The 23,816-nt window shown below is 42.6% G+C and overlaps 1 protein-coding gene across 10 annotated transcripts in view; it reads left to right on the forward strand.

The window, feature by feature from the left end:
* Magi1 (membrane associated guanylate kinase, WW and PDZ domain containing 1) overlaps window positions 1–23,816 on the forward strand; it is a 594,817-nt gene that overhangs the window by 559,111 nt on the left and 11,890 nt on the right. For 3 of the 10 annotated variants that reach the window (XM_077109100.1, XM_077109108.1, XM_077109107.1), the window contains 6 exons: window positions 3,761–3,977; window positions 8,505–8,588; window positions 12,032–12,123; window positions 13,526–13,718; window positions 16,566–16,871; window positions 19,756–19,959. In XM_077109100.1, coding sequence (XP_076965215.1) covers window positions 3,761–3,977; window positions 8,505–8,588; window positions 12,032–12,123; window positions 13,526–13,718; window positions 16,566–16,871; window positions 19,756–19,959 — 1,096 coding nt within the window. The remainder of the gene's footprint in view (window positions 1–3,760; window positions 3,978–8,504; window positions 8,589–12,031; window positions 12,124–13,525; window positions 13,719–16,565; window positions 16,872–19,755; window positions 19,960–23,816) is intronic. The other 7 variants (XM_077109101.1, XM_077109109.1, XM_077109102.1 and 4 more) reach the window with 6 other exon arrangements.

A 23,816-nucleotide genomic window follows, 5' to 3' on the forward strand; every position in this document is an offset into this window, starting at 1 on the left:
AACTCAGGGAGATCTTGTCTCTAAATAAGATATAAAAAAAGGGCGGGGGATGGGGCTCAGTGCTTGAGCACCCCTTGGTTCAATCCCCTGTACCAAAAATAAAATAAAAGCTGGTGTCTCACCTAAGAGAATGAGGCAAAAGACAATCACAGTAATGCAAACCTGGTCCCAGGCTGTCACTAGTTCAAAACTGAATTTCCTTTCAAGTCCCAAGTCCTTAGGAAGGTAATCTAGAAAAGACATACAAGTTAACTTTAATTTTGGGAGATATATATACATGTAAATGTAGCTTTTCTTTTGAACAATCCAGGGCGTAACCAGATAAAAGACAGCATCATAAATAATTAGCATGCTCGCAGAAAATAAAAATCATATTTGAGAATTTTACATACACACAGCATAGTTAAGTATATATATATCCCAGAGTGCCAACAAGAGTTTCGATACTGAATCCATTTTCAAATCTATTTTCAAATGCATTTTCAAATCATTTAAATGATTTTGAGATGGATCATAAAGTTAAGTCTTACCAAAGGAGAAATCTAAAACTCTTCCAGACTACTGTGTACTTAGCCCACTAATATGCCACTTGTGTATGCCAGCCGGTGGCAGTTTAGTGGTGGCACAGTTTGGGGAGCACATTCTCACGATGCACCTGTACTTCTCTGCCAAATAGAGGGACAAGATTTAGATGGCATTTAAAAGGGACTCCAAGGTACAATTCAACTGAGAAGCAGTTTTGCAACCTTATTCCAAATTGTATCTGTCATTGTGTATTAAATTTGAAGCTAAATGAGTCACTTATTTGGGAGGTGAGAAAAGCTATTATAATTTGAAAAATGATCCAGGCCTTGCCAGTGGATTCCAAATGTACATTCTCTTTATGGTGAAGTCACCTCTCTAGTTAAAGAGATTCAAATCTTCCAGGTCATCTGGGCACAGTGGCACATACCTGTCATCCCAGGAGCTTGGGAGGCTGAGGCAGGAGGCTTGGCGAGTTCAAAGCCAGCCTCAGCAAGGCCCTGAGCAACTTAGCAAGACCCTGTCTCTAAATAAAATATAAAAAAGGGCTGAGGATGTCACTAGTTGGTTAAGCACCTGGGTTCAATCCCCAGTCCTTAAATCAATCAATCAATTAATCTTCCAGGCTAGAGATTTATTGTATGGACATTTTAGGGTCCTGGAAGCCCTCGTGTGGCATGCTGAGTGTATAAGCACACGTGTGTAGTAAGTGGGTAAAAGCACAGGGGCATTCTCTGCAGCAGGAAGTTCCAGCACTTTACTCACACTTTCTCAGTGGGGTAGGGTTGCCAGAAAGTTCTTTTTCTCTGGTTCAGGAGAAAGATACGGTGGAAGAGGTTAAAGTTAGGTTTCAAGGGGCCAATGGTCCAAGAAGGCTGTAGTGCAGGGACCCAGAGTAACCTTACAAAAGAGATAGCGGGCCGGGCACAGTGGCGCATGCCTGTAATCTAATCAGCTCTGGAGGCTGAGGCAGGACGATTTCAAGTTCAAAGCCAGCTTCAGCAAAAGTGAGGTGCTAAGCAACTCAGCGAGACCCTGTCTCTAAATAAAGTACAAAATAGGGCTGGGGATGTAGCTCAGTGGTTGGGTGCCCCTGAGTTCAATTCCCAGTACCCACCTAAAAAGGAAATGGTGGTTGGTGGACGTTGCCTTGAGATCCTCCTGCCTCAGCCTCCCAAGCTACTAGGATTACAGGCACGCGCCACCTCAACCAGCCATAATTTCACTTTTTTCCTACATATTGTGGTGTGTGTGCACACCAACAGTGTGCTGATCCTGTGCATGGTTGTTTATAATATTGATACCTTTCTAGGGGACACATGAAAAGAAAAACATATCCCCATTGGCATGCAAAAGAGAAGGGGTGTCTTATCTGTCTTGGTCATTTTCTCACCCTGATATCTTCACTGTTGCTCTGGGGAGCTAGAGGACAGGGGTCACCTCTTGGGACAGAAGTCTGACACCTGGCCTGATAGTCAATGCACAGTTGTTGAGGTGGACTGGGTCCAAGTTCTGTCTAGGGCTTGGAGTGCTAATCCATCCACCTCTGGGCTGAGCTCTTCATCATGAGTGAGAACAGGGTGTTGTGGTGTTGGCGGTGATGTTTGTTGCCACCCAAAGGCCAATGCATTTTCCTGGTGTCTTGGCCAGTTTCGCATCCCCTGGGATTGGATGGAAGTAAGCCTCGCTTACAGTTTCCCCAAGTGTAGGATATGGTCCTCAGATTTCTCTGATGATAACACCTGATGGAAGAGTTGGGGGAACTGAGATGCTTGAGGTTGCAGATCTTATAAACTACTTTAAAAAACACAAGCTGCCCAGGATCCGTTAGAGAGGATGGAGATGCCCTTCCTCTCCCCCTTTACCATGATACTCAAGCACGTAACTATGGTGATGTGACATCTCTTACACAGGAGGCAGGATTCTAGGAGTTTTATTTTGAATAGAGGAAACGGAATACCTGGAATTACCACAATCTTTTATTAAAGAAAATAGGAGCTAAATTATTTTATTTTCCACCCATCATTTTTCTTCTCGGTAGGTTTTGTTCTCTGTTCCCTTGCCATTCAAAGAGCGTTTCATGAAATGGGAAGGGCCTCTGCTTAGCTGGTTTTCATGAACAGGAACTTACTTGTTCTCTTAAAATTTAATTGGAACTCCCCTGCGAATGCTACTTAGACTGTGGATAAGTTGCAAGTTTAAGGAGGCTGACCCCCCAGGAATCAACCATATATAAAGTTTAGTCTTGACTTTTTTTTTTTTTTTTTGGTACCAGGGATTGAACCCAGGGGCTCTTACCCACTGAGCCACATCCCCAGCCCCCCTTTTTTTAAAAATTTTATTTTACTTAGAGACAGGGTCTCATTGAATTGCTTAGGGCCTCACTAAGTAGCTGAGGCTGGCTTTGAACTCTCGATCCTCCTGTCTCAGCCTCTTGAGCAGCAGGGATTATAGGGGTGCACTACTGGTCTTGACTTTTAAACCACATCTGAAAAATTGACTAGCTAAGAATTATGAAAGCTTTTCACATGATAGCATTTTTTTTTAACCTTTAACTATCAGTCTTCATATAACTAAGCATGTTTTTTCTGTATCTCCTGGTCTGTTTGTTGGTTGGTTTTTCTTTCCATTTTTTTTTAATTGGTGCATTATCATCATGTTTGCTTCTGCAGTATTGGGCATTAAAGTCCAGGCCTCACCCATGCTGGACAACTGAGCTACATCCCTCATCTTCTCCCTGTTCTAGAAGAACTGATGGCAAACCTTTAGAGAGGACTTGTGTGTTTTATTATCAAAAGATGCAACATATGGCAGGCCCCCCAAGGGGCCTTTTAGCCCTGATTGTATTTCTTCTAGATGTTATACCCTATGGCTAAACCACTCCTGGTATTTTGTGTCACATGTTTTTGTCGAGAAATGAGGAGGTTAAAGCCGATCCATCTTGCAGTAAACCAGCCCAGTGTCTTAGCTCAGAACCTATGATGAGAATTAGATTTGTTTTCCGCTACAGCCCAGAGAACAGCGTGCTTTGTGATTATGTCTTTCTGTCTGGCCTGCCCCTCTATCTGTCTGCCAATCACTTGAGGATTTATCTGCATTCTGCACTCACTGGAGAAGGAGGACACCCAAAGGTTGTTGATGTATTTATGCACGGTGTTTGCAAAAGTGCCCAACAGAGCCGAGCTGGTGGGAAAACGCCCACTGGGAGAACCGGCAGTGATCTCTTGCTTACTTTCAGCAACCACTGGAAAGGAAAGACAGCCAGAGTAGTTCTCAACACAGCGCTTCCAGCCACCGGAGCCTGCACACGGCGTCCCCGAGTCACAACACGCAGGTGCTCCCCGAGTACCCACCCACCGAGGCTCCCGCTGCAGATCAGACCGACAGCTCTGGGCAGAAGAAACCAGATCCTTTTAAAATCTGGGCCCAGTCCAGGAGCATGTATGAAAACCGACGTGAGTAGTGCCCCCGGGCTGCCTGCCCCCCTCCCCTCCCCTGGGCCGGGCTCCTCCAACACAGAAAGGCTCCGGTGTAAACTGGACCAGGGTAAATCAGGATGAGGGCCAGGCTCCTCAGAAAGCACCATCTGCTGGATCTCCATTTGGAGGCTCTGTTATGTCTCCATGTTGGGAAACAGGGTAGAAAGGGTTGCTCATCTAATCCCCAGCCTGGAGAAAAACCCACTGATTTTTCTCTGTAGTTGAAAGAAGGGGCAGATAAGAATGGCTGTCTCCTACAGTATTACCTGAGCTGGAGTCTTGCAAGACAGTCTGATAGATAATAGAACCTAAGTATATATGGGTGGCAAGAGGAAAATATGATTTTAGAGGTAACGAGGAGAAATTAAATGCTTACTTTGTGGTCGCTTAGTTTTGAAAAATAGTGGTAATTTTTGTTTTAATGATTCTCAGTTTTTCTAAACATGCCCTCCAAAAACAAAAGGGGGGGGTGAATTAGGCTTTAATTATTTATATAGTGAGTAAGTGTTTTCTTTGGTTTTACCTTTCCTATAAAAATAAGTTAGTGATGGCGTACTCTGTAACTTCTTGGCTTTGATAAGCCTGTTAAACCCTTTAACTTTTTCCTCTTTATTATGAAATGATTTCCAAAAGCTATTCACCATAAATGATACTCATTTATCTCAACAGTGAAAGTTCTTACAAAGTGTGAATTTTAGATGGTGCCCGTGGAGCCTTTTCTGGGGTGTGGCAACTTCTGACATTCTCTCCTGATCAGGGGCGGCCCACCCGTGACCTCTCTGCCCCTCCTTTTCCCTTTTTTGCATGGAGTGGGAAAGATTGTCAGGAGAGGGAACATGGGGTGGAAGGGCATGAGAGACTGGAAGAGAGAAGAGCATCACTTAGCTGTCCCCTTTGTTCCAGCCACAGCTGTGGTCACCTCTCAACCAGGGCCCCCATGGAGGTCATGACTCCTTTGCTTGTGGGAGGGCCTCAGCTGGGAGACCACAGCTGCTCTGTGGCCCCAACAGGAGGGAGGAAGGCCAGCAGCCCTGCCCGGGAAGGAAAGTTGGTGACAGCCCTGGGTGGAACGCAGCCTTGGGGCCTAGGAGAGGCTGGAGACTTGCTGAAGGGCCCCTTCATGCTTTTCCTCCTCAAGGGAGGGATGCCCTGGCCATCGAGCCCAACAGTGCCTGCCATTACGTAGGCTGCTTTGGCCGATGGCTCCCTATGCCGTGAGAAGCCAGCTAATTTGCAAAGGCATTTATTTAGTCCGCGGACCAGAAAGACACCCCTGAGGTCCCCCAGAGACCAGGCTAAGGGAATGAGGTTCCATTTGGAATACCCCTCCCTCACACACAGGAGGTGCAAGCACAGGCTGAGCATCCCTGGCTGCCGTAGTTTTTCACTTCTGGGACTAAAGGGACCGACCAGCACAATTATAGAGGAGGAGGCGTTTATTTGGGGGCTCACGGTGTCAGAGGTCAGAGGTCTCAGTCCACGGGCAGCAGGCTCCACTCCTCGGGGCTCAGGGGAGGCAGGACATCATGGAGGAAGAGTGTGGTGGAGGGAAGCAGCTCACATGGTGACCAGGAAGCAGAGAGAGACTCCACTCTCCAGAGACAAATAGAGTCCCCAAAGCCACGCCCCCAAGGCCCCTCCTTCAGCCACACCCACCTGCCTCCAGCCACCACCCAGTTAATCCCATCAGGGGTCCATTCACTGGTTGGGTTAAGGCTCTCACAACCCAGTCCTGTCTCCTCTGAACCTTCCTGCACTGTCTCACACGTGAGCTTTGGGGGATACCTCACACCCACACCATAACACTGACGCAAAACTGGCAACCAGAAGTATTTCAGATTTTGGAATTTTTCACCTTTTGCAATATTTGTATTTCCATAATGAGATATCCTGGGGCTAGAATCCCAGTCTAAACATAAAATTCATTTACATTCCATATGTACCTTATACACTTACCCTGAAAGTAATATTATACATTTTTAATAATTTTGTACATGAAACTAAGTTTGGTGGTGTCGGACTTCCTACTTGTGGTGCTGTGTCGGCATTTAAAAGGTTTCCAATTCTGGAGCATGTCAGATTTTTAGATTAGGGATGCTCAACTAGTAAGAGCCTGGGGTCCATCCTCACAACGTCTCCTCCCTCATTATAATGATTTCACTTAAATAAGGAAAAAAAAAACTGAAGAATGTTTTCCAAAGGGGACATATTTTCATATTCCCTACACATTCCTCTCTAACCATGAGACTCCTCCAATCAATGCCCAGCTTCAGGGGATGTTGGTATATTATTGCTTTATTGACCACGCTCCTGCTTCTCTCAGTACAGTACACATTTATGATTGAGTTTTCCATGTACGAATCTCACTGTGATAAAATAGATCACGCTTTGAAGGGCTGGCAGCGCCCTCCTGGATTGGCAAGACCATTCTCCTGCACCTGTTCGATAGGAGGCTCCAACTCGTTTTCACCCAGATGGGAACAGCATTTCTTAGGATTTGGGTCTTTCATCCAATTTTTATGAAAGTTTCCACCAGAATAAAATAATATCTAATGTGACCATAACCAGCTGCTGTCAGCATTGAAATGGCTCAAACGGCAGCTGGAATGAAATATTTGGGATGGTTTCAGTTCTGCGTCTTCACTTTCTTTAACATGGAAGGAATCAGAACAGCCCAAATGAGAATCCATTTCGTTGTGGTGATTGCAGGCTCCCTAATGGAGTGATAGCAGCAGCCTAATTGATGTGAAGATTCCCATGGATTTTCTCCTCCTTGCTAAGTGAGAGAAATGATGACACTTCCCCCACCCGTGGTAATTGTTCTGTAGCTGTCACAGTTTCTTTTTTCTTTTTCTTTTTTTTTTTTTCACAGTATGAATGAATGAATTTGAGTCAGTCTTGTCTTGGAATCAGGACTTTTATTTATTTTTTAAATCCCAGATCAGTTTCTGCCATTGCCCTAGGTTATTTTGTATCTTGTCTTTTAAGAACCATAACAAAAATCTAGGGCATGCTCTGGGTAGATTGATTCCCCGCCCCTCCCTGCACAGTGAAATGAGCAGAGTACTCCAGGAAAAAACATCAGAAGTCTACAGCAGTTCCTTAATTGTACCAGATGATCCCCTTTTGGTTGAGAATATCTTCCCCTAATGTCTAATTTTATTGTTAAGGGCAACGTGAAGATGAACAGATGAACACATTTTGCTTTTTTTTTTTTTTTTAATTTTTTTGACACTGCGGATGGAACCCAGGTGTTCTTAATCACTAAACCACATCCCCAGCCCTTTTTAATATTTTATTTAGAGACAGGGTCTCATTGAGTTGCTTGGGGCCTCACTAAGTTTCTGAGGTTGACTTTGGACTCGTGATCCTCCTGCCTCAGCCTCCTGAGCTGCTGAATGGCACCATTCCACCCACCTGAACACATTTTGATCACCTTCCTTCATAGGTCTGTCTGAATGTTTTATAAAATACCATATTCTTCAATGCCAAAACAGCATTGTCAAAATGAATCCATCTGAATTACAGATGTTAATGAACCCCTTTGAAGGGTTTCAATGTTTGATTAAAAACAAAGACATGCATTAAAGCCCTTTAAAAGCCCTGTTGTATTTTCTCTGGATAACATACCATTTGTGCACATGTCTTTAAAAACAACATTGACACAATCTTATTAGTAAATGTTCGGGAAAATTGGCTAGCATCCAGTAGCATTTATTTCCAAAGAATTTTTAAAGCTTTCCATTGCAATTTTGCCTAATTGCAATACAGTTTGGAAAGAAGAAGAAAAAAAAAAAAAAGGTCAGAGTGCTCCTATCAACCAACATTGTCAACCTGTCCTGCTTTGGAGTGACTCGCTTAGAAGTTTGGAACAGATGACTGAGCTCCTTCATCATGGTGTCTAAGGAGCTCATGAGTACTTCTAGATTTTAAGCGCTGTCATGATTCCTATTTTATATGTTTGTTCAGATCTTGGGGCAGATTTGATAATTGTGTGTCTGTGAGCATGAGACTATTCTGGTTTGAACTGCCTAAAATTCACCTGGACTGGCCTTAGTACAGGGAAGAGTTCCGTCAGGAACTTCATACACTCCTAAATAAATATGAGTGTCGCAGTGTCACAGATATACCAATTTTTTTTTTCTCAAAAGGCAATGAGGGTTTAGATGAACCTTCTGTAGATTGAGACATGATTGAAACAAGTTCATCGGAGAATGTATTTTAGAGTCTAATTAAATGTGAAGAGCCTAAGGTGGTAAAGGGAGTCATAGGAACTCTCCGAGGTACAATTAGAAATTCTAGCTCTTTGACAAGTAAAGCATCCTGAAAAAAAGAAGCCAAAACACGAAAAAGAAAAACCATCAAATCATAGCCCTTAAAATCCATAGCAGCCATGACCCACTGTACCGAGGGGCACGATCCCTCATCAATCACAACTGAGCTGAAATGAACTAACAGAGAATGTATATGAAGCTTTGCAAAACTGTGAAATTAATATTCCAGCTATGTCACCTTCGCCTGCATCGGGATTGAGCAAGGGGGAAAGAGAGAGAGAAATCAGTTCCACGAATTTTGGAGAATGTCAGAGTAAGGACCCTGCTATGGACTTGTATTTCTCCATTATCATTCATCCTGTTCCGTGTTCCCATCCGTCTGGGGACCTGGGGGGAAAGTCAGAAAAGGGAGGGGGATAATGCGCCCTGAAGGGAAGCCAGTGGCCTGTCCCCTTGCCTAGTGTCAACTATTGACAAGATGAGATGAGGCGTGGTACACGTCTTCCACATTGCGTTTCTGTCCATGGGGACATCAGGAGGGGTCTCTGCGAACCTGGTTCCCCATTGTCTCCAGTTATCAAAGGAAGTCTTTTGAGTGCTTTATTGAGTTGTTATTGGCATTGCCCAAAGGAGAGTAACTGCTAAGATGGTTTCCCAGGCAAGACTTAAAAAGACAAGGTTTTCTTAGTTCTATGTGATTAGCCTTACTAAAATAAACATAAAGTGATATTAATATAAAAATGGCTCTTACCCCACTGGTTTATTTCAAACTTAATTCTAGCTGGGCACGGTGGCTCACGCCTATAATCCCAGTGGCTCTGGAGACCGAGGTAGAAGGATCGTAAGTTTGAGGCCACCTCAGCAGCTTAGCGAGGCCGTCATCAATTCAGTGAGACCCTATCTCTAAATAAAATACAAAATAGGGCTAGGGCTCAGTGGTCAAGTGCCCCTGAGTTCAATTCCAGGAACCAAAAAACTCCACTTAATTCTAATAGAATCTGTCTGAAATAGAGAATTAAACCTTTTGAGGTGAGCAGTTGAGAAAGCTCAGTACCTCTATGAAGTGGCATCAGAGGAGAGAGATTTGGGAATCCCATAATAACTTTCAGCACTAATTCATCACCAAAGGTCTATATTTGGGCAAATGACACTTCCTTGGTGGAAAAGTCCATTTGTTAAGATGCTAAAGCTGAAGTACCAAAAGACTTGCTTTGTCCTGGGTCCGTGTTTGTGTCTGTGTTTCCTGACTCATTGGTGGTGTCTTTAACATCCCGAGTGTCACTGGGCGGCTTCTTTTCAACGGAGAACTCTCAGAGGAGATTTGCCATGTTCCCATTGATTCTCCAAAGGAAGCAAATGCTCTCTTCCTGGGGACTGAGCTGTGTGGTAAGCCTGAATCTGCAGCCACCCCCGCCCTACCTTGATGGCTGACACCTAAGTGTGCCACATCAGGCAAGAGGGGCCTCCATTTGGTGTCCCTGTGGGGTGGGCAGATGTCCCTGTGTTAAGTGATGCTAAGAAAAATGCGTCTGGGCTGGAGGTCTCTGCAGAGGCCCTTTCTCTGTTCCCAGAAAGGCCTCCTAGCCCTTGGCTGACTTCAGATAGGCCCTGAGGCTGGCAAATAGCAGTGCTCTATTAGGGTAATAACCCTCCTACTTGAGTGAACCAAAGACCAGATGCTGCTTGATTTAATTTGTTGTCTCAATGAGGCTATTACAGCAAATACCCTTTACCCATCGACTTGCACAGATATATACATACGTATATACAGTTACCTTAGTGTGCGCAATATTACTCTCCAATTGCTTTTACGGGCGTCTTACGATGTCGCCGAGCTTGTGTTCCGTGGCAGCTTAGCTACAGCAATTACAATAAAAGAGGATTGGATAAAAAGCACCTGTGTAAAGCCAGAGCGTGCAGCTAGCTCAGGGAAAATAAGAGATTCAGAATCCTCTGGCTTGTACTTGCCTGACAGTTCCCTGCCTCCTGGTGTATTTAGTCACTCTACGCCTGTAAAGGGACACTCTCGCTGACCAGAAAACTATATAGCCACGTTCTTCATTTCTATATCCTACTGTACAAACTTGGGGAAAGAACAAAATTCTCACTACTCACCTCTTAAGCCCTAAATCCCATTAATTAAACAAACCAGAAAGTATGCAGAACAGTATTTTGAAATCTCCATAAGGATTCATAGCAACTAAATTATATATGTTCTTGAAATAAAAGTGATGTCACTTTATAGGCCATACCCTATGTATACATTTGAGTATATTTAAAAATTATGTGAAAACAGCCCTTTTTATTACATTAGTGAAGGAACAGAGCAGTATATAGAATTATTTCATATATAGTAAGCATCTATTTTTTCTAGAAATTTCTTTTTAAAAATGATATTTTTATTTTAAAGCCCTTAAGCATTACTGAATGCTAAACATAAGATATCAAGTTATTGGGTAATAAATGAGTACTTTCAATGTTGAAATATTGGCAGATTCTGGAATAAAGTAGTCATTTTAACAATGAGTTGTGGTTGGTTAATCTGGATTGCTTTTGTACTGGGGAATTGAACCCAGGGGTGCTTAACCACTGAGCCACACCCCCAGCCCTTTTTACTTTACTTAGTAACAAGATCTCACTAAGTTGCTTAGGTCCTTGCTGCTGAGGCTGGCTTTGAACTCATGATCCTCTTGCCTTAGCCTCCCAGGCCTCTGGGATTACAGGTGCGTGCCATTGCGCCCAGCATGGAACTTTTTTGTCATCATGAAAGGTGGACTATCTTTTTCGGTGATGGTATTAAAATCCTGTAAACTTTGCATTTGGAAGAGCTAGGTTTTTTGTTTGTTTTTCCAGAGCTGGGGAGCAAAACCAGTGCCTGGCAAATAGGAAAGCACTCTACCACTGAGTTACCCTCAATCCTTGAGAGTAACTGTTTTGGTGAAAATGACCTAACAAATCAAATTATTGGTTTTACTCATCTTGATTATCTTAAGGAGGAAAAAAAGTGACTTGAACATAAATTAGGGGCTGGGGTTGTAGCTCAGTGGTAGAGCATTTGCCTTGCACGTAGGAGGCCCTGGGTTCCATCCTCAGCACCACATTAAAAAAAATAAATTAAATAAGGTATTGTGTCCATATACAACTAAAAAAAAATTTTTAAAAACACCATAAATTAGAATCAGGCATGGTAATACTACGTCTGCAATCCCAACAACTCAGGAGTCTGAGGTAAGAGGATCGCAAGTTTGAAGGCAGCCTTGGTCATTTAGCAAGATCCTGTCTCAAAAACCAAAAAGGGCTGGGGATGTAGGTTAGTGGTAGGCCTCCCCTGGGTCCAAACCCTGGTACATAAAAAGCAAAAAATAAAAACAAATCGATCAGAAACACTTTTTAACCCAAGTCATTTTCTTCCATTCCCTAGTTGATAAAGCTTTTTAATTTGCTTAATTCCCTTACAAGGATACTGAAAAAAGCAGTCAATGCCAACGCCTCTCTTAGGTGGCCCTAATGGTGTGGACTTGGTTAGGAATCATCAGTGATAGTCCTTTGAAGAACTTAGGGCCCAGTGACTGGTCTGTTTCTTGTGCCTGTGTCGCCTGTTACTCACCTGTCTAGATCCTTCTGTCTGTCTGCCTGTGTCGAAACGCTTTCATCTGCTCAAGCCTTGGCAGTCTCGGTCCTATAATTGTGCTCATCTTAGGGCCATGATTCCTTTGACCAGCCAAATAATCTGTCTTCCTTCTCCCCTCTCTGCAGTTCCCGACTACCAGGAACAGGACATCTTCCTCTGGAGAAAAGAGACTGGATTCGGATTTAGGATTCTAGGTGGAAATGAGCCGGGGGAACCTGTGAGTCTTGTCTGCTTCTTTCCTCAAGTGCTGTGTTCTGACACTTCACAGCAAATTGGTCACAGTGACAGGCCGTGGAGACAGGAGTCTGGCTACACCCGGCTCTGACTCTCATCCTAAGCAGTGTGGGATTCTCCTGGGCTTTTGCAGATTTTTTTTTTTTTTTTTGACATGAGGAAGAAGGGAAGAGATCCTTTAAGTTCATACTGATGTGTGTGTGTGTGTGTGTGTGTGGACTATGGCAGCTGAGGGTGGAAAAAGAAAGGCAGAAGTGGGGTGTGCTCCCACTAATAAAGCCAGGGCCTGGTCCCCTTGGCTAAGTCTGTTCCTCTACTGGCAAGTAGGGGGCTTTGTAGGGTGGGTAGCTAGTACGCAGAGAAGACACCAGGCAATGTGTCAGACATGAGAGTAGGACCTGTCTTGATCAGTCATGGCAGAACCCTAAACAGGGGTCAGGAAACATGGGCCTGAGCTTCTTTGGGTTTAGAATTTGATAGGGGTAAAGAGAACTAGAGATGTGTGTTGTTCGTTTCTTTTTGATAACAGCTGCCACTGTTATTCATTAAGCACCGACTGTGTGCCAAGAACTGTTTTAAAGCCTTTTCACGTACTTTTCATCCATCTGATCCATGAGTTTATCCCCAATTTTCAAATCAGAAGATAAAAATGCAGAAAGGTTAATTAACTTGCCCAAGATCACAGAGACACTGGCAAGGGTCCAGGAGCAGAATCCATATTGTTAGACACTGTTTTCTCCAAGTCCCTTGGAAACTCCAGGTGTCGCATGAAGGTGATTGTAGTATTACCTACTACAGAGAAGGCAAGGTACACACAAATACTTCAGCTCGAGTTTAATGAATGGCAAATATAACAGGCAGACATTAAATATAAAGATTGGTCTGCTTTCAGGTGCTAAATAAAACCCACAGAAATGGGGATCTCAGGCCAGAACTTGCTGAACTCATCCATTCATTGGATCGTGTTCCTCGGGCACGCCCTATTGCTAGGCCTAGCGCTGAACCCTTAAAAAAGAGTCATGTTAGAATTAAAATGAGCAGAATTTTATGAAAGGAGTTTTCATGGGTAGAGAGGAAAGGAAAAACAAGTTCGTAAATGAGGGGGGTAAAGGGATTTATTTCTCTAAAGGGGAAAAAGAAAGAGTGTCACCAGCATACCACAGATAAACATCCAGGAACAAAGCAAGAAACAGTTATTCTTTTCTCAATTTCAAAATGGTTGTTCCACCTAGAACAATGACTTATACAGTAGGTGCTCAGTAAATGCTGGTGGCATGCATGCGGACCCAAGTGAATGAATTGAATTATTCCTAGAAATGAGGAGGCCGTCGGTATAACAGTAAATCAGGAGGGCAACGTTTCACCCATTGTCCATTACCCAACAGATTTATATTGGTCACATCGTACCACTGGGTGCTGCTGATACAGACGGCCGCCTGAGGTCTGGCGATGAATTAATCTGTGTGGATGGGACACCAGTAATCGGGAAATCACACCAGCTCGTGGTCCAGCTTATGCAACAAGCTGCCAAGCAGGGCCACGTCAATCTCACAGTGCGGCGAAAAGTGGTGTTTGCTGGTACGTTTTCTCATTCAGTCCTCCAGTGCTCTGTCATTTCTGTGTCTGCCTCCTCAAGCTCCTATTTTAGCAAATGTTTGCAAATGTGATGGAGCTCAGGATTTCCAGATGGTTTGCTTCTCTTCAACCCTGCAAAATGACTGTCATTCAAAAGTACTTTAATGTGCCATTTGTATATGTTCAGCAAAGGTTTCTAGAAGGGTCTCCTTGAATATAGATGACCTGCCCACCCTCCCCTCACCCCACTAGGATTTAGCTAGCCTCTTCATTTGATGATACTCCTCAACAATGGAATGTCTGAAAAATTGTAGCTTCAAATTGAGAGAATCAAACTTAGGTTTGTACTGCAAAAAAAAAAAAAAAAAGTCTATAGAAAGGTTAATGCTAGTGTACCCTGTGGTTGCTTGTCATATATATTAAACCAAACTTCTCTATTTCCTAATTTTTTTTTTTTTTTTTTTTTTTTTTTTGGTACTGGGGGTACTGGGGATTGAACCCAGGGCATTCAACCACTGAGCCACATCCCCAGGCCTTTTTAATATATTATTTAGAGACAGGGTCCTACTAAGTTGCTTAGAGCCTCACTAAATTGCTAAGGCTGACTTTGAATGCAATCCTCACATCTCAGCCTCCCGAGCCACTGGGATTATAGGCATGCACCACCCTACCCAGCTATTTCCCTCTGTTACAAACAAACTGCGGAACTGGCTAGTTCTAAGCCATCTGTGATTGTTTCCTCATGATCTCAATCTTCAAATTCTAGTTCTCAAGATATTACATATCCCTTCCTGCTTAGCTCAAAAATAACTTTCTCTCTACAAAATACCCTCCTTCTTCCACCTATCTTCAAATTTTACATTTCCTGTTTGCCATTCTTGTGACTCATGGCTTACTTCTGTATCAGAATCTACCATTCTTAAAAATTGTTCGTTTTAGATACCCGTGGCAGTGAACTGTATTTTGACATATTATACATACATGGAGTATAACTTCCCACAGAATCTGCCATTTGAAACAGCTCATGATGTAAAAGTCTGACCTTTCCATTGGCTAACCAGCTTTCTAAAAGCATATACCTTAATTGTTGACCCTTGTATGCAGTCTCCCACCCCAAAGCCTATAAGACAGCCCAGAATGTAGAAAAGGAAGACTGAGGGTTGCATCAACTGAATTACTAAAGCAATATGACATCAGATATTAACAATTCTCCATAGTTATTATTAGTATAACAAATACCTATCAGATAAAATTAATTGGTTTCTTTTTTTTAAATGAGTATAACTAACTTTAAGTGGTATGTAATTAATTATAGAATTAAGATATTAAATTCCAGTATGAGAGTCCTACCTACTGCAGCCCAGTGCTAATCAGTCATAGATTATGTTCCTAGAGCTCATTTATGACCTCACAATCCTTTTTAACATAGTATTCTGTTAAGGCAGCAATAGTCAGCTAAAATTGGTTTTTGAGAAGAGTTCAAGGAAAAAAAAAAAAAAAAAGAAAAGGATTTTACTTCCCTGGCTCAAATAAAAATAGTGAGGTGTGTGGGCTCTTTGTTTTATGTTTATTTTTTTAAATTTTTAATATTTTAGATATTTAACTGTGGATAAAAGGCATGTTAAACCTGTGAAGAGACATTATGTCAAGTGAAATTAGCTAATCACAGGAGAAAAATGATTGTGTGATTTGGCCTTCGTGAGGTTTCTAGAGTGGTGAAATTCATAGAAACAAACCATAGAGCAACAGAGTTTGGAGATGGACATTGATAGTGGTTGTACAACAACCATAATGTACCTATGCCTCTGAATTGTGTACTTCTGAATGTTTATAAAGTTCAAATTTATGTCATGCATGTTTTTCACAATTAAAAAACAAAAACCCTATGGAAGGAGAAGTTTTGGAAGATAAATATAGCCTCCTCCACTACCTGGACAGCACATGCATTTTGATTTTGGCACAGTTGGTCCCAGGTCCTCTGTTGGCTTTAACTCTGTCAAGCTGACAAAGCCGTACAACTGGAATGGTGACTGAATTTGGAAGGGGGTTAATGCTCCAGTGGTGTGGTTAGGACAGATGCTGACATCTGGAAACTAGGAAGAAAAGCTGTATGTGCCTCTTACAGGTGTTGTCCCTGATCCAATGTGTGGAAACTTTATATGTTCAGTCTCCTTATAGTCACCTACATGAGAAAAACAAACTCTGGGCAGAAATGTGATTCAGAGGGCATGACAAGATGACTGTGTGGCTCAGGCTGTCTGTGAGGCCAAGATGGTAGCCATCATTGATACAGTCCCTGTCCATGCTTGCTATCCGTTGCCCTTTGTGCAACAGGGAGCTATTTCAGAGTGGGCTAGTCTTGCTGCCAACTTGAATATGCTGTAGCAGTACAAGATTTGGGGTTCCTCTTTGGATCAGTGTTCTTGGCCACCACATGGTTAGTGTTCCTAAGAAAGGCTGTTTTCCATTCAGGTATTGAGTTCTGTGAGGCCAGGGGCCACTGTCCCACATCCACCTGATGATTTCAGGTGTTGGAGGTAGGGGAAGGTGGAAGGGGTGGCAGGGCACGTTTTTTGGTGGTGTCAAGATTTAGACCTGAACCATGCGCAATGTTGCATGCCTATAATCCCAGAGGCTTAGGAGGCTGAGGCAGGAGGATCGTGAGTTCAAAGCCAGCCTCAGCAACAGTGAGGCCCTAAGCAACCCAGTGAGACCTGTCTCTAAATAAAATACAAAACAGGGCCGGGGATGGGGCTCAGTGTTCCAGTGACCCTGAGTTCAATCCCTATTACACCCCCCCCCCCAAAATGAAAAAAACAAATAAGACTCAGAGGCAAATCTCTGTTGCAGTCCCTAAAACCGAGAACGAGGTGCCCTCGCCAGCCTCCTCCCACCACAGCAGCACCCAGCCGGCCTCGCTGACGGAGGAGAAGCGCACCCCGCAGGGCAGCCAGAACTCCCTCAACACCGTGAGCTCGGGCAGCGGCAGCACCAGTGGCATTGGCAGCGGCGGCGGCGGGGGCAGTGGCGTGGTCAGCACCGTGGTCAGCACCGTGGTGCAGCCCTACGACGTGGAGATCCGGCGCGGGGAGAACGAGGGCTTCGGCTTCGTCATCGTGTCCTCGGTGAGCAGGCCCGAAGCAGGCACGACCTTCGGTGAGTGCTGAGCGCGTTTGTCCTGGGCTCCCTCGGCGCCAGGGCAGGCTCTCTTGCCAGGGGAAGTCAGCCAAGATCTCATTAACAGAAACGCTTTAATGCTTTTTGCTTTGGGTAATTAGAGTCTTAATTGGGAATGGAGTTTCTTTGGGAGCTTTTTCCCTCCTAAAGTTTGGGGGAAAAAAAAATTAAACCTTTTAGTTTTCATTCTAAATGTGTGATAGCAAAACTTCAAGCCTACATGAGGTTTGCGTGAAACTTAAATAGCAACCCCTTGACAGCATGAAGTAGCTGAAGTGTTTGCCAGAGGCAGACTGTGGACACGTCCTAAGTAGAATATCCTTAATAGCAATGCCCTCAGAAAGTCTTCCAGGTTTATAAAAGGAGCATCAGGACACAAAAATGATCAGGAAAGAAAAAAAAAAGAGGTGTAAGGAGTTAAACATGGCAGGAGGTGCTCTTCCCAACTCCTCTGTACCCTTTCTCTATCCCTATCTGAATATTTTAAATGTTTAAAGTAATATTTTCCTGTTTCTTGATCTAAGAATCTGGTTAAGATCTGGGTTCGAAGTCACTTGATGTTGGGTTGCATTCTAATGACAGGGGTGTCAGCCACGTATGGAGAAACACCAGTGTTGCTCTCTCCAAGTCTTTGCTGTCTTTGCACAAGCGAAAACAACAAGACTCAGATGAGTCTATCAGATGGCTCTATTTCTCCTTACACTGGATCATAGACAATACACTTCAAAAAGATTCACCTTCCTGATAAGATTTCAAAAGTCCTTTGCCATCTCTCAGGCATGGCTGTTAGTAAATATGTGATGGGAGAAGGGGACGAGCCATGAAGGCTCTGACGTTTACCCCAAGTGACCTGATCTCTTGAAGCCTGATGACCAGTGGCCTTGGTCACTTATTGGCTAGGATCAGCAAGGTGCTACATCTCCTTAGCATTCTGATCCAGTAGAACTCACTTTGCATCCATTTAGAAGGTTGCTTCCTGCTAAAGCTGCCTTGCCCTTAAGTTTTACATTCTGAAGGAGACACTCAGCCAGGTCTATGCATGTGTGGCTGCAGTAACAAACACCCCTTACTAACAGTGCTTTTGTGAGCTACATTAATAAAGTTATCATAGCATGTCCTGGCTGGATAACCTGACAACAAAGCTAGAGTTTATTTATTTATTTATTTATTTTTGTGTGTTTTGTTTTGCTTTTTAAAATAATTTTGGAGATTTTTCTGCTTACTTTAAATAAGAGAGTAAGAGGAGAAAAGAAACCCCAAGTTGTTTTTTCCTTCAGATCTACAATTTGACATGTACCACGTAATACCTTCATCTATTTTAGAATTCTCACATTCAGTTTCTAGAAAGAAAGAACAGATATGTCGGATTTCAGGTTATGTGTTGTATGATGAATATTGAATTTTTTACTTACAATTTGGTCTTTGATTGTTTTCCTTTGATTCTTTCAATCAAATTAAACTTTGCCTAATATCTTGCATGAGACTTCTGAGCTGTGCAGTGCTTTCCTGGAACCTGCTGTTTGATACCTTTGCCATTTGAGTTCTCCTTGGAGATGAGCTAAACTTAATCGAGACCTTGAGTCTGAGTCTCCATGCTCCCAACACACCTGTTTGTTGGCTTCCAGTAGACAGCTTACCTTCTTTTGAAACTTGGGCAAATCTGTTGAAATCAAAACAATAATGGGCATTTTCCCCCACCTTTGACCCTTCTAAATTATGATGGAAGTTCCAACTCAAGTAGTTTCATGGTCTGCCATGTTAACTTTGCCATCTTCCCAAAAGGTGGCTTCACATCTTTATTGATCCTAGAAAGACTAATTCTCAAAATAGATGCATATGAATAAGAAACATTGAAACTTGATATCTGATGACCTGGAAACCCCATGTCGGACCTCAAAGCCAATTTCTACCTTTCTCTAGAAGCTAGTAGTGACATGGAGTATCTCCAAGCACTCTTCAGATACCCTTTTCCTGGTAATGCAGATTGTGGATGTATACTAACTGTTGATGAGAAAGGAAATGATGAAAGGAAAAGGGGCTGAGGATTGATTTGAACTTGGCTTTGGATCAGCATCGTCCGTCTGAATGAGTACTAGGTTCTCATATTCCTTTGGGGGGACTTTTGGGAGGCAGGAGGAGGATTTTGGAGCTAATGAGACTGCTGGGCCCTCCCCTGAAAGCACATGAGATGGGCCGATTGAGCAGAGGTCATATCATGAAAGGAAGTGTCAAGGTTGGATGCTTTCTTGGCTCATCTCTCGTAATTATGCCCCTTTTCTACAGCTTTCATCATTCTGAATAGAAGGCAGAAAGTGCTGGTCCATTAGTGATTTCAGATTGAATTTGGGGTATAGGAGCCTCTTAGACCTCACCAGAAAGCCAGGGATTATTTTTCTAAATGGTGAAAGAACAAAACATTGGCAGCAGCTTATACAACAGCTGGCAAAACACGAAGTGACTCTGTGAAAAGCACCCCCTCCCCCGCCCTGCTCTGGGCCTCACATTTGTGGTCCCTAAATAAGCCAACAGTAAGCTATTTGGGGCTCTCGAGTCTCTTTAAAGTTGCTAGAGAGCCCAGATTATGCAATTATTGTAGGAGGGAGACAAGGGTGTTTCCCTTGGAATCGGGGAATAGCTACAGCCGTGAACTCTGGTTCAGGGCATGGCCTCAGAGCTAGGCACCTGGTATTGCCAATGTTTTGACCGTCGGCCCAGAGCTCTCCTTTAATAACATTTGCTTAATGCTTTAATTAATTAACACTTAACCTTCTCTTTCCCTTTTCAACCCTTTTTCTCCTCCCTTCACTATATTCCCACGTAATTAAAAAAAAAAAAAAAAACAACTTAAAACTCGATATCAAAGCAGGCAATGCATGTGTGGCTATGCCTCACAAAATAGGTCGGATTATTGAGGGGAGCCCTGCTGACCGCTGTGGCAAGCTGAAAGTAGGAGACCGGATCTTGGCAGTAAATGGATGTTCCATCACCAACAAATCCCATTCAGACATTGTCAACCTAATCAAGGAAGCAGGAAACACAGTTACCCTCCGCATCATTCCTGGGGATGGTAAAGTATACCTCTTATCTCTCTCCCTCTCTCTCATGCGCTCTCTCTCTCTCTCTCTTTCTCTCTCCCTTTCTCTCTCTCTCTCTCTCTCTCTCTCTCTCTCTCATTAATGCTCATGTAATTGAATAGTTTTGACTTAGAGGCAGCTTTGTCGGTCCCTAACTGAACATACCCATCAAGCCAACACAACCATTGTTACTAAACCACATCTCACCCTCATCTACTTCATCCCATCACCCTGGGATCCTGTCTTGCTACAGATAGGAGAACTCCAGAAAGCCTTCAGTGTGCCCCTTCAGAACTATACAGAAAACTGTAAGTTTTCATGCAAGTAGTAAAGATTACCTGACGTTCCATCTGGAACTCATGAATGCCCTTTTCAAATCATCACTGAAATTTAATAGTAGAATATGGCAACTTCTCAAAACCTACCTAACAGGAGTGCAGAGCCAGTACTATGCTCTTCCAGAATAAGTGAATGTATCAAAAGTTTTATTTAATGAGAAAATCTTAGTGTTTATGCCTACTTGATTTGTCCTAATTTTGGGGGGAGGGGCGTACTGGAGATTGAACTCAGGGGCACTAGGCCACTGAGCCACATCCCCAGCCCTATTTTATTTAGAGACAGGGTCTCAATGAGTTGCTTAGTACCTGGCTTCTACTGAGGCTGGCTTTGAACTCAACAATCCTCCTCCTTCAGCCTCCCGAGCTACTGGGATTACAGGTGTGTGCCATCACTTGTAGCCCAAATTTTTACATGTAGATGAAGAAAAAATATCTTCATTTTTCATAGATTACATTTACATTAAATTAGAACTATTCTTTTATGCCTGTTTGCTTGACTCATTAAAGTCAAATCATTGGTTTTTCTCTACCCTACCCGCTGCCAGAACACCAGGACATTTGCCAATGTTGGCAGTGGCACCTAGTGGGTGCAGACTAGAGATGCTCCCAAATGCCCTAAAGTACACAAAAGCGCCTCCATAATAATTACCCAGTGCAAAACTATCAGTGTTTGTCTTCTTACTCATATTTTGTAAACATGAAGTTGATAACACTGATATCAGTAAGTATAGATTGCTTTGGCACTTAAATCCTGAATAATTGATTGATAAATAATTGATCCTACACCAACCTAGCCCTTGGGACAAAAGTTATAACTTGTTACAAAATGTTTAATTGCCGTTCTTCATTCTTTCCATACATGTTATAAAATAAAATACATATTCTAAAAGCCACTGAGTATTCCTCAAGAGAGAAATGTGGTTTATATAGATAGTGCGATAAAAACATGCTATGCCATAGATCCAATAAAGTAAGAAAATCAAACATTTTATCTGGAAGTCATTCACCAAATAAGTATTTTTATATAGTAATTATGAGAAAGTGAGTTTTTTTGGTTCAAGTTTTGATTGAAGTAGCCAGTGATTTTCAGAACAAGTAAATGCAAAACTAAACAGTAAATATTTGAAATTTTTTCATTCTAAGAACAGAAAACTTTCTTTGTGCCAAAAATATCCCATACCAATTGGAGAGAAAGAAAATAGTTCCTTGAAAGGTGGTCTTCCTCACCCTCTTTCCGATCATGGTTAGTAATTTACCATCTGGTCTGAAGTCCATTCCACCAAATTACCACTCTGGAAAGCTATTACAGTTTACAAAAGTGAGCACATGATGATAAAATGTGGAAACATAGATTCTTAATGGAAAGGGTAAATGAAACCAGAAAAATGGAGTGAGAAATGGTTCAGAGACTACAGAGAGATTGCAAAAAATAATCCAGAAGAATGGGAAACAGGAATTGACTTGCCGGTTCTGTACTGGTTTCTTTTAATATGGGAATGAGAATGTCTCAGAAAAGAAGGAAAGAAAGCTCTCCTTGCAGGAAGGGCATAGAGAGTTTGAAATCAGAAAAGACAAACATATGCAAAAGCAACTTATACTACACTGCACATACTAGGTGTTGAGTTAGTGAAGTAGAGTCACTGTATTTTTGAAAACCTGAACCCCCAAAATATAATGCACTGTGGATTGTCCCCTAACAGTTGGCAATAAAAAGGAATTCTTAAAACTTCAGTGCTTACAAAATTCAGGCAGATCTCTTGTGCTCCTTAGAAGATAGTAAAATAAAGTAGTGAAGGATTGATATCTTTAAAGATGGCCCATGATCTGCTGAGGTTGATCTCATCTAAAATGTTCTATCATTGTTGCCATGATAATAAAAGTTTTTGCCAGTGACTTTGTAAGTATCAAGATCTAAGTAAAGGGAATCACTTCTATCAGAAGGTGAAGTGCAATGCTCATCTTTAAGGGGCCATCTTGGAAATTAGAGCGGAGGCAGGGGAGTTAGATTTCTGGGGGAATTAGATAGCAATCCAAGAGAATGTCTCAAACACCTACAAGAAGTAGAATGACCATGAAAGTGTGATGAAGAGAAAATCTTGCTTGATCTACTTCCTCAGTGTGCAAGTTAGACATGGCTGACTGTGGAGGTATAGGGAGGTGCTCTCTGGATTAGGGCCCTTTGGTCTCCTTTAGATCTTTCATTCTGATATCTACCTCATCAAGTAGCCCAAAGACCAGTTGTTTCATGGTATCTACAAGGAGTTCGAAGTTTTTAGCTAGCATGGTTCTAAGCTCTTAGAGATCTATCACGTCTGAAATACAGTTCTTAGAAACCCCAGGAGGCACTTCAAGAAGATTCCCCCTCAATTGGACAGTGCTCAGAAACCCTCTGAATCCACTATTTTTGGTACCAGGGATTGAACTCAGGGGCAATCAACCACTGAGCCCCATCCCCAGCCCTATTTTTTGTATTATATTTAGAGACAGAGTCTCAATGAGTTGCTTAGAGCCTTGTTTTTACAGAGGCTGGCCTTGAACTTGCCTGAGCCACTGGGATTACAGGTGTGCGCCACTATGCCCGGCTGAATCCACTCTTTAACTCATGGTACCCAAGTCTGTTTTCTTAACATCAAATTCCTCATTCTTTTTCCAATTTCCCTTATCTCAGACTTTAGTTTCCCTGACTTGCTTCTCCCATTTCTCTTAACTGTCTAACAAAACTCCAAAATATAACCCCCTTTTATTTGGCATGTCTATGCTGTTAGAAGGTTTACCTCCACAGATCTTAGACAGGCTGTGACCAGGGGAGTCTATACTTCTCTGTCGTTTATGAATTTGGGGTCAGGGTGGGAGGTTGAGTTAGGGGAGAACCTTTTCTTCTGTGAGATATGGGCAAGGGATAGTAAATACACAACAGCCGCACAGAAAGGCCTAAGTAGCTGAACAGATTGAATCCGAACTTGATCTCCAACAAGTCAGACCACACTTGGATCATACAGAAATACCCATGTAGTCTTACTCTGAGTGGGAAGAAGAGAAATCAGAGCAGAGCCTGAACCAAACTAATGTGGAATCATGTTCAAGATAATGAGAATATGAGAATATCTAAGAGCTTAATATATACATATATATATATATTTTTTTTTTTTTTTTGAATTGTGGTCTTGAATTTCTTCTTCAGTTCACCTGATTCAGAGTGTTTGCTTTTAGAGGAGATGAGCTTGCAACACAGATATTGCTATTTCCTTGGCAAAGGTATAGATAGTAAAAAGTCCTCCCTGAACTTTCCACGTATTTGTGGGATTCAGATTTTCCAGTGTCGCCTTCAGTATTTATGACACATATGTTTACACAATCAAATATTTATGAAAGAAATTATCATGTTCTTTGTTGATTTGCTTAGCTTTTCATGTGGATTCCGGAAGGAAGGGTAAGAACATTGACATAGGAACAAGGCTAGAATCATAATCACTTGTCACAGAGATAGGCTGAAACCCAAGGTAGAATCTCCT

The sequence above is a fragment of the Callospermophilus lateralis genome, chromosome 1, assembly GCF_048772815.1.
Source record: "Callospermophilus lateralis isolate mCalLat2 chromosome 1, mCalLat2.hap1, whole genome shotgun sequence".
Classification (NCBI taxonomy): domain Eukaryota; kingdom Metazoa; phylum Chordata; class Mammalia; order Rodentia; family Sciuridae; genus Callospermophilus; species Callospermophilus lateralis.